At 55.8% G+C, this 14,836-nt stretch overlaps 2 protein-coding genes across 7 annotated transcripts in view; one reads left to right on the forward strand and one right to left on the reverse strand.

The window, feature by feature from the left end:
• On the forward strand, window positions 1-7,862 carry LOC116941077 (serine/arginine-rich splicing factor 3-like). Of its 6 annotated transcripts, none has more exons than XR_004402639.2 (4): window positions 1-435; window positions 1,781-2,300; window positions 2,856-2,964; window positions 4,340-7,862. XR_004402639.2 is itself a non-coding variant. In XM_076067769.1 (4 exons), the coding sequence occupies exons 1-3, from the start codon at window positions 137-139 to the stop codon at window positions 2,955-2,957; spliced, it is 681 nt and encodes a 226-aa protein (XP_075923884.1). In that variant the 5' UTR covers window positions 1-136; the 3' UTR covers window positions 2,958-2,964; window positions 4,340-7,862. The 6 variants fall into 6 exon arrangements, 3 of the variants coding, with proteins under 3 accessions (XP_075923884.1, XP_075923881.1, XP_032807585.1); XM_076067769.1 differs by having other exon boundaries at window positions 1,781-2,060; XR_004402636.2 differs by having other exon boundaries at window positions 1,781-2,964.
• The window catches only part of LOC116941070 (alpha-mannosidase 2x), a 25,449-nt gene continuing 14,190 nt past the window's right edge, over window positions 3,578-14,836 (reverse strand). The window contains exons 8-22 of the mRNA XM_032951680.2: window positions 13,646-13,823; window positions 12,645-12,865; window positions 12,132-12,317; window positions 11,723-11,846; window positions 11,515-11,582; window positions 11,051-11,216; window positions 10,486-10,725; window positions 9,989-10,111; window positions 9,542-9,656; window positions 9,216-9,349; window positions 8,762-8,903; window positions 7,948-8,081; window positions 6,022-6,240; window positions 5,456-5,566; window positions 3,578-4,964 (exon numbers count right to left, since the gene is read on the reverse strand). Of these exons, the coding sequence (XP_032807571.2) occupies window positions 4,812-4,964; window positions 5,456-5,566; window positions 6,022-6,240; window positions 7,948-8,081; window positions 8,762-8,903; window positions 9,216-9,349; window positions 9,542-9,656; window positions 9,989-10,111; window positions 10,486-10,725; window positions 11,051-11,216; window positions 11,515-11,582; window positions 11,723-11,846; window positions 12,132-12,317; window positions 12,645-12,865; window positions 13,646-13,823 (2,314 nt within the window). The 3' untranslated portion in view covers window positions 3,578-4,811. The remainder of the gene's footprint in view (window positions 4,965-5,455; window positions 5,567-6,021; window positions 6,241-7,947; window positions 8,082-8,761; window positions 8,904-9,215; window positions 9,350-9,541; window positions 9,657-9,988; window positions 10,112-10,485; window positions 10,726-11,050; window positions 11,217-11,514; window positions 11,583-11,722; window positions 11,847-12,131; window positions 12,318-12,644; window positions 12,866-13,645; window positions 13,824-14,836) is intronic.

Genomic DNA, 14,836 nt, shown 5'->3' on the forward strand with positions numbered 1-14,836 from the left:
GGGCAGGCGAGAGGGGCAGAGAGATAGGGGGCAGGCGAGGCGACAGAGACGGCATCAGTGGGGGCGCACGCAACGGTCAGGGTAGCAGGAGGGAAGGCGGTGGCAAGGGGATAACCAGGTAGCAGCAGGAGTAGCTATGTCGGCCCGCGACAACGGCCCGCTGGACTGCAAGGTGTACGTGGGGAACCTGGGCTCTGGGGCCACGGAGTACGACCTGGAGAAGGTGTTCAGCTACTACGGGCCGCTGCGCTCCGTGTGGGTGGCGCGCAACCCGCCCGGCTTCGCCTTCGTGCAGTTCGAGGACGCGCGGGACGCGAGGGACTCGTGCCGCGAGCTGGACGGGCGCCTCGTGTGCGGCTCCCGCGTGCGAGTCGAGATGTCGACGGGCGAGAGGCGCCAGAAGCGGGGCTGGAGCGCGCAGCCGCCCTGGAGCCGGTGCGAGCCGGGCACGTTGAGGGATTGGGGGGGGGGGTCGTGGTTCGCGAGCCTTCGGCACTTCACGTGGCCTCAAAGTGCACCTGGCCTGGCACAGGCGCCGTCACTGAGTGGCCAATGGCGGGGTATTGGAGTCGGTTGGCGCTACGCTGCGCTACGAACCCGGCGACCCGAGTTCCATTCCCGCTCACGGCCAACATCGGTGACGATTATCTGAACCGGTCCTGAGCCTTAAGTGGGGTACCTGGTGCGGTGTGTAAACGTCGCCACTGGGGAGACAAAGGCGTCCGGGCGTGGTGCCGGCCACACCCCTCAGGTTAGAAAGGGGGAATAATAATCGCCATTCATCTGGAGCGAGAGGGGCCTGGGGCGGCTCCCTTCACCGTCCCCATGTGCCCTCAGCTGTTGTGTGGAGGCGGTGGTGGGTCATTGGGTTCATAATGGCCATGCTACACCAATGACAATGGCCACCCAGGTCCTGTGAGTGATCACGTTAGCTGGCCGTATTTAAACCAGGTTATCGTGTGTATAAGAGTTATTTTTAAGCACAGTCACTTATAACTGCACAACATTTAACTAGGTTTTTCCCCCCCGTCAATTTCCTATATTCTACCTATTGGGATTGACATTTGGCGATTACTTCGTCAGGGCATTTGAGGGGGTGCCCTTGAACGCGCATGAGGATTTGAAGGGAATTATTTCAGATCTAGTTTTGCGATGCCATCTTTCAGAGGCTGTTATCCACCAATGTGACGTTACGCAGCTATCTGAAAAATATCCAAATGCCAAAATGGCATATAGCCGATAGCATAACTGGACTAATTGGGATTTTTTTAAAGTGTACATGTGCGTAGAGCTGGCCTTTTTCTGTCGGTTAGAGAGTCCGAGTGCTAATAGTTATGATTCCTACCCACGTATGCCCGTGATCGTGACGTATCGGAACATGGCTTAGACTTCTCCAAGGCAATTCGGCCTAGATTGTCCACTCTTGTACCTGGGCTCGGTACTGAGGAGAGGCGTCTGGGTGTGTGTGATGCTGACTCCAATGGGTCGTTTTCCTGTCAAGTCAATTGTTAGTGTTTACCTGCCAAGTGGGGCGTTGCGCAACTGTCGGTGAACCTGGGCCATTGGTAAGGAACCAAGTCCCTCCATAGGATAACAAGTTTTTACTTCCCCCATGCAGTATTCATTTTTTAACCTGGGAGGGCCAATGAGCCGAGTCCATCTATGACCAGGATTTGAACTTGTATGATGGATGAGTTGTGTGATCTAACCCAGTGCGAGTCTCTATAACCTGACTGAATCGCTGTAGTTTTCTATGTGCGTACGTGTGTGTGTACTCCAGGTCGGAGTACGGCTGGAAACGGAGCCCTTCTCCGCGGCGGAGCCCCAGACGCTCTGTATCCCCGAGACGCAGCCCACGGCGCTCTCCATCCCCACGGCGCAGCTTGCGCCAGTCCCCTTCTCCCCGCAGGAGCCTTCGAAAGTCCCCTTCTCCCCGCAGGAGCCCCAGGAGATCTCCTTCACCCCGACGGGGCAGCAAGCGCTCCTCGTCGCCGCGCCGCATCCCCCGCCGCTCGCCTTCGCCCAAGCGGTCTCGCAAACTGAGCAGCGGCAGCCCCAAGGCGAGCGGGCGGCGTGCGAGCAAATCTCGCTCGCGCTCCGTCTCACCCCGGCCCAGGAAGGCGGCCGAGGCTTGGCGCTCGCGCTCCCCGCCCACTAAGGTCGCCAACAGCAGCTCTGGCTCCCGCCGGCGTTCACGCAGCCCCAGCTAGAGCGGCCCGCTGGTCCTCGCTGCCCGTCGTGCGCAGCACGGCCGCCCCCCCCCCCACTCCCAGGGACGTGCGGCCCAATGGGAGTGGCCCGTAAGCATCGAGTGTTTCTGGTGACGAATCTGGGAGGATGGGCATGTTGTGAGACGTTTTAAATTCAGTTTAACTGTAGGTAGCTGCTTGTTAGAAGCACGTGTCTTTCAGCAGATGGCTATTTATTCCCCATGTAGTTTGTTTTACTGTGATTGCAGTTACAAAAATAATTGTAATTTGAAAAAAAATCAAAATCATAGTCTTCTACAAGGCCAGAGAAATGTTTCAGCCGCCATATTGGGTACGTGGGTTCCCGTCTGGTCCTCCTGTATTAATCCCGTCACTTATGTGGACCCATGACAGGTCAGCAGCGAACACAGGTCGGCAAAAACAACGGGCAGACGGGGTCGTCACGACACATTTGGGGCTTAAAGCACTGGCAGTGGATGCAAGATGAGAGTCGTGAGCTTAACTTGTGTTTTTATGCATTGGCAACCATCCTGAAGGTGACAGCAATAGATGGTTGAATTGCGAATGTAAATGTGCGAGTTTCCAATCTGGGCTGTGACGTTTGTCTTCTTTTGTACCTTTGCACCCCGTGTTGAATGCCGGCAGAGAGCGAGCGTCTTCACTTCACTAAGCCCAGGCCGCCTCCGTCATCTGGTCGAGTCGTTTGGCAGAGTCCTGTGGAGTCTTGGTGGCATTAGTTTGTCATAACAGCTAGGTTTGTTTTCTTATCTCTCCATATACAGTGTGTGCATGGTGTTAATGTAGGCGTCGCGTGTGCTGCTTTACCAGCTTTTCGGTTTTAGTTGGACTTAGGAAAACGAAGGAAAGTATAGCTGTAAATATGGCTTGCCGTTTTGCATCATAAGCGGCAGTGCGTATATCCGCAAACTCCTAAATAAATCCTTGAAAAATTTTATAAAAACAACGCATGGCATCCGTGGGTACACGTGCAAAATAAAATAGCAGTTCCTTGCGTATAGCAGAAAAACTAGTTTAATCGCACGGTCTGTGGGGCTGGAAGGAACACAATTTTCAGGCATTTGGATGTTCTGCGAATTCCGATATACAATTATGAAGTATGATCAATTCATTTGCCTGGCTGTCATCTGGAGTAATAATACCCATTTGGCTCAACACCTGTAAAAAGGATTTTAGTTGCAGTTGGTGAAAACGGTTTTTTTCGTAAAGGGCAAAGATTATGATCAATTTAGTGTTGCCATTTTAGTGTAAAACCTGGTTTAGCTGCGGAGCCATAGGAGCTCCATCAGTCCTGCATGCACGCTTTGATGCCAGTGTGACAATTTAATGAAATAGATCCATGACAGACGTCTTGAAACTTCATTTTATTCTGCCGTCGAGCCTTGGCTACAAATGTCAGAAAAGTTAAATGGAAGAATTAAAAACATCTGGCTAAATTGATGACACCACTCGTACGTCTACAATCGCTTAATAAACCACCTTTGCAACGTCAGAGCTGTGATTGTATTAATAAATTTCTACTCCGCCTTACGAGGAACACGCGATTCACATTAAATAGTTTTTAAATTAAATCATCCCCCTAAACATTAATATCCTCAATACAGTGCTTGGACTGGAGCTGTTACGCAAAAGCAAATAGTTTTCAATGATTGGATGCATTCAAACGCAGTGCACAAAGTGGCGCTCGCGGTGCCTCGCCACCCCGAGCGTGACTGTCGGGTTTTCCTTGTGACCGCGGTACTCGGTGCGGTGGACTTTGGCGGAGGGGGATCTGTGATGGAAGCCCTCGCTGGGCCCTGAAGTGAGCGAGCTTTGACGGCTGGCAGCCATGCTAAACAGAACCACGGTTTGTGCGGCATGGTTGTCAGCAACCCTCGTTTGGTTGAGAAGTTACTGTTTCTATTGCTGTTTGACTTTAAAGGCCAGTTGGAATTTTACATGAGCAACGGTGGTTGTCGTACGGAGAGACCAATACCCTACATAGGATTGTGGAATTTCCACGACTGACTCAAGGACTGAAAACAGATGAGCAACACTTATTGTTCGTTTGAGCAGGGGACGAGTTTTTTTGTTATTGTAAATCTACTGGCTGTGTCCCGTTATTTCGGCAGCCACGGTGCAGTTTGGCGCGTTCCAACCGGGAGGCGAAACTGCACCTTTCAGCCTCCTGTGCTCAGCCCTCCCGTGCTCATCCACCCGCGCTCATCCACCCGCGCTCAGCTCCCTGTGCTCAGCTCCCTGTGCTCAGCTCTCCCGTGCTCAGCCGCTCGTGCTCAGCCATTCGTGCTCAGCCATTCGCGTTCACCGTGGGTGACTGTCAACGGTGTCAGCCACATCCAGTGCCGTCCGCTCAAAGCAGTCGCGCCTCACCGGGAGCCGGAAAACCCACGCCGAGTGTGGGGGGGGGAGCCCACTACATCTCGGGGCCCGATTACTCAACGTGGCCCCCCTCTTCCCATCGGGTGGTGAAGGAAAAGGCATCGCAGACATCCAGGCGACCAGCCACAGTCCCTGGCCTCTGAGGGCAACTTCGCTATTACGTTGGGGCGAGCGGGGGGAGGGAACGAGCTGCGGCGCCGGTCGTCACACGTAGGAGACGCGGAAAGCGGCGATCTCCATGGGCGCCAGCTCCACCCGGCTGGTGTTGGGGCCGGCCGGCTGCGAGTGCAGCAGGGTGAGGCTGCTGGGGGTCACGCTGTGCAACCTCAGCTTCCGGAAGAGGTCACCCAGCGAGAGCTGCGGAAGCGAGTGGTGACGTTGGGCAAATGTTACGTTTCGCTCGCTCATTCGGGCAGAGCTTTGTCACCACTGCAGCAAGGGGTGCTTCAGGTGGGATGGTAGAGACCGGTGTACTTTGTAAAACGCGACTTTGAATTTAAGTGGCAACCTTTACTGAGCGAAAGCCCACTGGGAAAACCAGTCTGGCATGGGAGACCTGGAGTACAGAACTTGCCCGGCATTGCTAATGATGACTGCGGCAAGATATCTCAGCATTAATGTCGATCAAAGCGTCTCCCTTAAACAAGCACAGGTTGGTGCATTAGTATTTCTATGATAGTGGCGAAAATTCTGCATTCCCATGACAGGAGCTAGTCTTCACGGAACGACCACTGTTGATGGCAATGGCATTACTTATGTCCACGTAAACCTCAGTCTATAGACTCGAGACGGGGCCTGAAATTGAGATGTTTGGCCCATTTCGTGGCATCGTGGGCCAAGCGGCGTACCTTGCCGCCCGTGGTGGAGCAGTTGAACCCCCCCAGCCCCGCACTTGGAAAGCTGCAGTCGAACCCCTTCCTGTGCAGCAGGAGGGCGGCCTCGCCCGGGGGGCCGGCTCCCTGGGGGGGGAGGGGGGGAAGAGGGAAGCAGCATGGCCAGCAGCACATGGCCCTCGCTCACCCCTGGTTCTCTCACATGGATCTGACGCACATGGTTTTTTAATATTGTGCTCGCACATCTAATGCGCTCTGACCAAGTGATACTTTCATGCCTGGCTCTTTCACACCTGTATTTCAAAAACCTACTTGTCACACCTCTCATGCCTAGTGTTAACAGCACGTTTTCACACACCTGATGCTCTCCTCACCTGGAGCTCCGTGGGTCTCGCACCTGGTTCTCGCACCTGGTTCTCACCTAGCGCTTTCACACCTGGGTGTTCACACTCGTAGTTCCCTCTCACCTGGCTGCTTCATTAGGTGCTTTCATACCTGGCTCGGACGCGGTGATATTCGCACAGCCGGTTCTCATGCACCCGCTGTCCGTGCCACTCGGCACTCGCAAATCCATTCCGTACCGGTGCCTCCATCATGCGGAGGTTGAGCAGGTGGAGGTCGCAGGGCACTGGCGCCCCCAGCACGTGGAAGGAGGGCAGCAGCTGTGGCGGCTCGACGAGCGGGGACAGACGCTGCTCGACCCCCACCAGCACGAACGGCGGGTGGTTCAGAGCGGCGGAGGCCACGTGGCCCAGCAGGGATGGAAATCCCAGCGCGGCAGCCATCGTCGCATCCCATTTCTGCACACAGGTCAGGAGGTGATGGGTCAGGAGACGAGAGGTCGGCGAGTAGGAATCGGAGCAGGACTGAGTTGCATGGGGCAGGAAGTCGTTGGGTGGAATCGCAGCTGGATGATGAAGCCCTCGACAAAGCTTTCGTGACTGCAGGAATTCATATTCTTTAGGTCTTTCGGTAAAGTCACGCAGATAGGTTCAAAGATAATAACAAAAAAACTACGACGTTTCGATCGCAACACAAGCGTTCGTCATCAGGAAGAAAAAGAAAGATGACGAACACTTGTGTTGCGATCGAAACGTAGATTTTTTTTAATTATCTTTGAACCTATCTATGTGACTTTACCGAAAGACCCAACGATGATGAAGCCCGTTTGCTGAAAACGTTCAGACTTCTTGTACTGATCTGGCTTATTTCGTTAAAGCCGTACACTCCCATTTTTTATTTTTAGTCAAAGCCAGCAGCCATGTTTAAGATGTCCCAGTTACCGTGGTTCCGATTCTGCAATGTTTTGTGAGCACGGCATCTTGAGAATTATGAATCTGACCAGCGATGCATTTCGCTGTACGACCGGAAGGATTACACTTTGACGTAAAATTTAGGCTTCCCATTTTTCTGTGCTTAAGTCTGTAGTGCCAAATATTTTTGCAGAAGACGTTCATTCACGCTCAACGGCAGGGAAAACCGCTCGATACCGAGTGGCATGTGTCATTCAAAAAATGTTTAGTCCTCTCGGCTGGAATACTCAGTCCACTTAATTTTGGTTTTCATGAGCAATTATTCTTTACAGGTCTAAGAACTTGAGTACTCCATTTAATCGTGCACGAGTTATATACGGTAAGTACTCGCTTGACACGTGTTCACACAATACGTTTTTGCTGTAAAGCGGTTCTTTCATCAGGGAACACTTTGCACAACGGGGTACGCGCCCCGTTGTGACGCAGTGCGTGTGCCATAACGGGGTACGCGCGCCCATTATAACGCGGGTTCAAAGCGATCGACAAACTACTTTCTTGAGCTGTAAAGCTGAGCGGTACGATACAGTACACGGAATGATACAGTACACGGAATGATACAGCTTAACGTAACACTTTTCAGGAATGCAGCACTTCAGGAGAGAGTCCTTGCCTATATACATGGAGCAAAACTGACTGCTGTCAAAACTGCTCTTGAGTTTTGTTTGCACTGAATCACTGCTGCTGAAGTTGCGCACTTTTACACCAATGGTGTGTAAGAAAGGTTTTGTTCTTATTTGGAGCAACATATTTGAGGAGACATTGCTTATCTCTTATTTAATCGTCGGTGGCTGAAACCTGGGTGAAAAAAGGGTTCTAAGAGTTCCGTGTGACGTGACTGTTAAAACACAATCTTGGAAAACACCTTCCAACCAAGCTCAAAGCGTTAATGCAGGAGCTCTGTCCATCTGTGTTTACCTGTAATGGGCAGGGGAGGGGGGACAATAATGATCCTGAAGATGATCCAAGATTAATTAAACGTGAGTGTAAAGTTGTGTTGCTTTTAGGGACTCGCCCTAGAGAAATAAACAGCCACGTTGATCAAATCTGTCATCCGTGTAACAAAATAAAATAAACTCAAACTCATATGGTGGCCACGGCCATCCCTAGCAGGGCCGCATTCCGAGTCTCATGTCGTTTCGTCCTCCGGATGGGTTTTGCTGCTTTCGTGCCGGGCGCGAGCACCGCCGCTCGTACCGTGCCGTCCGGCGAGCGAGTCTCCAGGAGCAGCCGGAAGCGGCTGAGGCTGCGTCTGTTGTCCTTGAGGCCCTGACCCAGGCCGCGGTTGTCGTCCTGGATCAAGCGCCGGTCCAGCATCACCTCCAGCTGCCCTGCACGTGCACACGCGCAGCCGCCCACTGATGCCCCTGCAACGCGAGTGTGTGTGTGTACACACCGAGGCGCCCAACACACCCACACCAGCCCTTTCGACAACACCGGGCGCCATTCACCACTAGGTGGCGGTGACATCACCACAGTGCTTGTGCTAGGCCAGGTGCACTCCAAGGCCACTTGAAGCAAGGGTCCCCAACCCCCGGGCCGCAGACCGGTACCGGTCCGTGGCCTTTTAGGAATCGGGCCGCACAGCAGGAGGTGAGCGGTGAGTCTGCGCGTGGCCCGCCTATTTTATTTACCACTTCCGTCAGCGCCTCGTTCCCGCACTGCGCACTTGTCAGTTTTGGTAAGCCCACAAGATAACCCTCGCCAAAATGAGTAAAAAAACCAGTCGCTGGAGAGCTTCTTTGAAAAGGGGGAAAGACCCAATGATGAACCCCCCCCCCCCCGGTCCGTGAAAAAACTGTCCTCCACGAAACAGCTCCTTGGTGCCAAAAAGTTTGGGGACTGCTGACTTGAAGTGTTAACACACCTGCTCACAATCACACAAAGACAAATATCCCCCGTATCGCCTGAACAGACTGTTGAGGTAATTGCTTACACATACGTGTAATACACACAATCCCAGCAACATCGCCGGCCACATCCGCGGGGCCGGTGTGGCGCCCGCGCTCACCATCGGCCAGGCTGGCCACCCCGCCGGCCTGCGCAGTGAGCAGGCTGAGCCGCGAGCGCGCGTCCTGCACCAGGGCCATCGTCGCCACCGGGTAGAAGTTGGCCTGCAGCGGCAGCTTCTTCCAAAACCTCCGCGGCTGCATCTGCAGGGCAGGGGAGCGGTGTCCCAGTGGTTAGCAGAATTGCACTGCGAACCCAGTGACCCGAGTTTGAATCCTGACGAGTTAATATCGATTCCCTGGGCTTGCCCCTCTACCAATCCACCACGGACCAACATGGTAAAGTATAGTCAACTCGCATCGAGGTGTGTAGTTCGACCAGGGAAGGCCTTCATCCAGCAGTGGATTTACAAAATGGTACTATGTGTCTATGTGTGCACGTACATATGTTTTAACCTCTACTTTATCCATGTGCTCTGTTTTTACTGTACGTGTGTGAGTGTGCGCTGGTGAGACCTGGAAGCCGTTGAGGTCGGTCTGAAAGTTTCCGTCGCTCTCCACGTCGCTGGAGACCCGCATGCTGAGCTCGCGGTTGTTCTGGTCCCGCAGGTCCACCACGTTGGAGACCTCCAGTGACAATCCTTCAACGCCTTGTCACGTACACACACGATGTACGTGGCAAATACACATCCCGCATGATGTGCCCACGCGATAAACACAATGTACACAATGTAAACCGTTCAATGTACAACATTGACCCGCTCCAAGAACACTCCAAACACGATAAACATGATGCACACAGAGAGGGGGAGTGGGGGGGTAACAGGGTGTCTGTGCGGCACCTGGTAGGTTGTAGAGGCGCACGCTGTGCTGCACGTGCGGGTAGACGCACGTGACTTCCGACACGAGGGGGCCCCGCGTCACCCGCACCACCGGCCTCTCCGCCGACTCGTATGGCTGCACAGGGCGTGCCGGACGAACGATAACGTTTGAAAATAAATCAATGGCCTCTGCTTTACTTAACAAAGCGTCACGGAGTCTCAAGACTGGTCATGAGGGTGGCAGTGAGTTGAGATGTTGGCCAGCGCGACTCTTGCCTGGCGGAGCAGACATGACAAAGTTCAGGAGAGGTTCACACGCGAGTCATGCACACCATGAACAAAAATGGAACCTACGCGCCCGGGATCGTAGCGTGCACGATGTTAACCACCACCATGCCATCTTTATAAACGCAGCTTTGCCCGTGAAGACGAGAGGGAATCGATGTTTTATCAGAGGCTGTGACGGACCTTGCCTTCCCCATCGGGCAGAAAGAGATAGGCGCCGCTCTTGTCCTTGCTCCGTCGAGTGCCGTACCACAGCAAATCGAGCCGTAGCAGGCGCGGCTCGCCACCCGCCTTGAGTCGCACCCACTGTCGAGGCACAGCAACAACAGGCACATCCACACTCACCGCTCCTACACACCGACAATCGCACCCACGACGCGACCACCGCTCCGAGCGCTGACAACCACAGGTGGCCACAGAGGACACAGCTAATTTCGGTCGCACCCACAGGATAAGAATGACCGCTGTCGCGCGCTGACCGATTGACAACACTTATCGCAAACTGCAAAACAACAGCAACAACCCCTCAACACAAACACCAGCACGTGGCAGTGCGCACCAACATCTCAGACATCCGCCACTCGCTCGATTCCGCATATGGCACAGAAGCAAAGAGGTCGGACTCGAGTTGGATCCCTCTACGATCACCGGGCGTGCCGCACGCACGGAGATAGACTCACGCGCAGCATCCCCGTGCGGCCCGAGAAACCGGCCTCCACGCTCGCCGTCTCCACCGAGAACTGCGTCGTAGGGGGCGGCAGCAGAGCCAGGGGCAGCAGAGGTTGCGTGCGGGGGGGCACGGGCCCTCCTCCGGGGAGGTACAGCGTGGTGTCGGACCGCACGGTAGGCACGGGCGGAGCATCCAGCGTCAGGCGGTAGACGGCCAGGCCCAACGCCGGCACGCGCGCCAAGAACTGCAGCTGGGGTGGGCAGAGTGGCCTTCAGTTAGCGGACGGTGAGGCAGTGAACAGGCGGTGAGCAGGCAGAGAAGGCGCAGCAAACGAGGATTTCCTTGAGCAATGTGAGCATCTGCAGTGCGCCCCGCGTGAGGACTATCCACACCTGGGTGGACATTAAAAGCGAACTTGCTCATGCAGAGCGACGTCCGAACGCAGAATAGTGGAGGGGACACCGGTGCCTGGAACCCACACAAACCCTCAGCCCATCGACATCCCGAACCCACTGGAACTGGGACCCTCGACCCATCAACCCCTGGAATCCCCAAAATGCAGACCCCCTGGGCACCTGGAACGCGCGCGCAGACATCCCCGTGCTGCTGCTCCACAGGGGGTCCACCTGGGCCAGGACGCCGGAGCCGTCGTGCGTGAGCACGTTCGCGAGCGGCGAGTCCACGCGCACGCTCACCACGCACACGCGCTCCCACTCCAGCGCGTTGTGCACCACCAGCGACCTGCAGGGGAGGTGGGGGGGGGGCACGAGCCGCTCAAGACTCAGCTGATGAGCCTTGCGAGACAGATGCGGGCGCTACGCGTGGCCTGAACGCGAGTGCGGCACGTGGGTCACACGGCACGGGCATCGCTCTCTTCCACACTGTCCTGTACGCTGTCCTGTGCAGCGACGACCGGGCCGCTCTCGTGAAGCGAGCCGCCCATCGCAACCGCCGTCGCTCCTCGCTGCTACGAGAACAAAACGAGCTCCATGGGCCGCGTGCTCTACACCCTCTCTGTGTCCCACGCGTGGGGCCGCACCTTGGCGCCGACGTCAGCTTAATGACGGCCTTGTTGGGCAGCGAGTCGTAATCCACGACGTTTTCCTCCTGCGGAGAGAGCAAGGGAAACGGAAATGAGTCGGCCACCGGAGCATTTCGACAAACGTGACCGCGGGGCATAATGCTTCTTGTGCGAGTGCGGTGACGGCGAGCGGCCGCAGGAGTGGTAGCAGCAAGAGGAGACTCGCGAGGAGGAAGAAGAAGGAGGGCTGGGAGGGGGCGGAGGCGGCGGAGCGCCCGGGCTCGGCGAGCAGCAGCACGAGCGCCGCGTCCACGAGCACGCGCTGCAGGTCGGCGAGCGCCCGCATCAGCCTGCCCCAAGTGGGGGGGGGGGTGCAGGGGAGAGAGAAATCCACACAAGCAGATAGAGGCCGAGACCACGGCGGTGGCGACAGCGGCAGGAAGCCAGTGGGACTGGGCGACAACGGAGGCGTACGAAGGGCTTCATAGCAGCCGGGTCTGTCCAGATCAGGAAACCGGCACACCACATCCACATACTATCGTTATGGCCCCGGCTAGTCATCATGTTCCTTATTCCAGTCTACCAACGACCCGGAAAATATTCGGTGAGAACGTATGTGCGCGTGCGGGCGCTACCTGGCGGCGTAGTCGGACACGACGAGCTCGCGCGACGTGCCGGTGATGGCGTCGTGGTGCTGGAAGAGCGCGAGGTTGCGCCGTGCGCCCTCCAACCGGGCAAAGCACTCGCGCGCGGGGAGCAGCGGCGTGACGCCACGCCGAGACGCGTGCCACGACGCCAGCGAGAACAGCAGCTCCGCCGCCCTGAATCGCACGCAGCACACGACGATCTCCCGTGTCGCCTAAACAGGCTGTTGGTGCTGTTAGGGAGCACCTATAAAGGCCGACACGACGCACATGGCCAGCACCACGCCCGGTCGCCTTGGCTCCTCATTGCTGATGTTTACGCACCGCACCGGGCACTTATTTAAGTCGTCCTAGGGGAAGACCCGAACCGGTTCTGATATTCGTTGCCGGGTTCGTAGCACGGTGCGCTAACTGCCACGCTGCTGCATGCGCACCCCATCAACAAAGGAATGCGGGGATACACGCACCGACAAACCGGAGCCCCTCTACGGGTGCGTTCTTCACCTGAGGTGAGCCTCGAGGCGCCGGTCCAGGTGCTTGAAGAACGGCCGCGACGTGAAGTAGCCGCTCCAGTAATGGTCTTCGCGGTCGGCGTACGTGAAGAAGTCGCCGCCCAGCACGGGCAGCGCTGGCGGGGGCGGCGGCGGCGGGGAGATAGAAGCGTTCCCGGAGACCTCCCAAACCCCCAGCGCCTCGAAGTAATCGGAGAGCGTCCCGAATTGAGCCTGCACAACAAAAACAAACGCGATGAGTCAAAGGCACAGGGGGGTCAGGGGTCAGGGCCATAGCAGATCGGGCGCACGACAATGTTTAGTGGCGTGGCAGCCGCTTCTGAGACAACCCTCTTCACGAGCACAGAGACACGAGTCTCTGGGTGCCTCTCTTCCTCTCTGCCTATGACCGACCGCCTCTTCATAATAATCACAATAAATGTGCCCACTGTTGCCATACACTTCTTGAGGTGCGGTCACATTTAGATGCTCTATTAATCAACATCAGAAGTCAAAGTGCTGAGCTGGCTCCGCTGAGATCCTGAGTTTGAATCCAGGAAGCTGTTGCCTGTGAGTAATCCAGTTCTCAAGTATAACCAGTTGATGGTCTCAGCTGATCACGTAATTTGGATAAACTCCAGCTCCGATAATTTTTTTATATCGGTTTAAATGTCACGCGACGAACCTCACTCATATATAGAACGAGTGAGAAGTGCTGCCTTCTACTGTGCGTGAACCAGAGGTCACTTGAAGGGATCTCAGAGGTAGCTCTGTGATATCCACTTGTGTGGGTCGTTCTCCTATACGAAGGGTTGAGCTGCTCTAAAAGGACTCCTCGGCTCAGGGCACCGATAGATAACATTTGGGGAAAATGATGGTGTAGATTTACTAATTATCATAAATCAACATTGTACCATGAACTGCCGATACAGTATTCATCGGCCTATCAGGAGTGACGCAGCGATGATGTCTGCGCCTGGGTGCGTCCGTCTGTGCATCCGTACGTGCGCTCACCCTTGCGTGCAGCTCGGGGTGGGAGTTGATGTAGTCGAAGAGCTGCTGGTAGTTGTGGAATTGCTGCTCCCACTCGTGCGCCGTTTCGAAGCGGAAGTCGTCGCCCAGCTGCACCAGAACGGCGCCGCCGCGGAACAGCGAGGCCTTCTTACGGTACTGGTCGAGCAGCAGGCTCGCCCTGAACACACACGCACACACACACGGAGAGTCACACACACGGGGAGTCACACACACACGGGGAGTCACACACACACGGAGAGTCGCACACACACGGGGAGTCGCACACACACGGGGAGCAACAACACAAGAGGAGTCGTACACACACGGGGAGTCACACGCACAAGAGGAGAATCGCACACACGGGGAGTCACACACGGGGAGTCACACACAACAACAACTGCCATTCGCCACTAAGTGGCGGTGACGTCACCACGACGCTTGTGCCAGGCCATGTGCACCTTGAGGCCACGTGAAGTGTCAAACGCCCGCTGGCAGGAGGTCACGGGGCAGACCCAAGTGCCACGGGTCGACTGACTAAGATGACTGAGATGACTGTGCCCCCTACTGTGCCAACCTGCTGTGCTTTAGCCACCCGGCGCTCCGCTCGTTGTTGTGAGCATCGCTCCTCCACCCTCCGTTGTTGTTGGAGGGCGACTGCCTCCAACTGCCCAGTAGCATCCTTCACGAGCCTCCTCCACAGAGGCCGATCTTGACACCGCTGGTACCAGTCATCAGCAAGTCCACTCAGCTCCACGTCCTCCTGTACCACATCACTTCATCTCTTCTCTCGCCCGTGCCGCGCCTGTTTAGCCCCCTCGATCCGGCCGAACAAAAGCTGTTTCGGCATGCGGTGGCTGGGCATGCGGGCTACATGACCCAGCCAACGCAGCCTTGCCTGCTGGAGGAGCTCGCCGATGGGACCTTGCCCAGATCTGTAAAGGATTTGTGAGCTCCTCACACAATCCAGCCTGGTTAAACCCAGGATGGATCGTAGGCAGGCTAGCCTAAATGTTTCTAACCAGCGAAGATGTTCCATTAGGGGGGTCCACGTTTCGAAAGTGTAGAGAAGGGAGGGAATGACCGTGGCCGAGAAGACCTGAAGCTTAGTGCGGAGCGACAGCCCAGGTAGCTTCCACACAGCGTTACATAACCAATTAAAAGATTTTGCCGCTCGACTGATTCGGAGTGAGA

The sequence above is a fragment of the Petromyzon marinus genome, chromosome 1 (assembly GCF_048934315.1).
Source record: "Petromyzon marinus isolate PM22_M1 ecotype Great Lakes invasive population chromosome 1, UKy_Petmar_22M1.pri1.0, whole genome shotgun sequence".
Taxonomy (NCBI): Eukaryota; Metazoa; Chordata; class Hyperoartia; order Petromyzontiformes; family Petromyzontidae; genus Petromyzon; species Petromyzon marinus.

What these genes read in the sequence shown, in the direction of transcription:
- LOC116941077 (XM_032951694.2), top strand. Translation starts at nt 137, where the DNA reads ATGTCGGCCCGCGACAACGGCCCGCTGGACTGCAAGGTGTACGTGGGG. An exon ending in GCGCAGCCGCCCTGGAGCCG is followed by an intron (nt 436 to 1,780) that starts GTGCGAGCCGGG and finishes TGTGTACTCCAG; the next exon opens with GTCGGAGTACGGCTGGAAAC.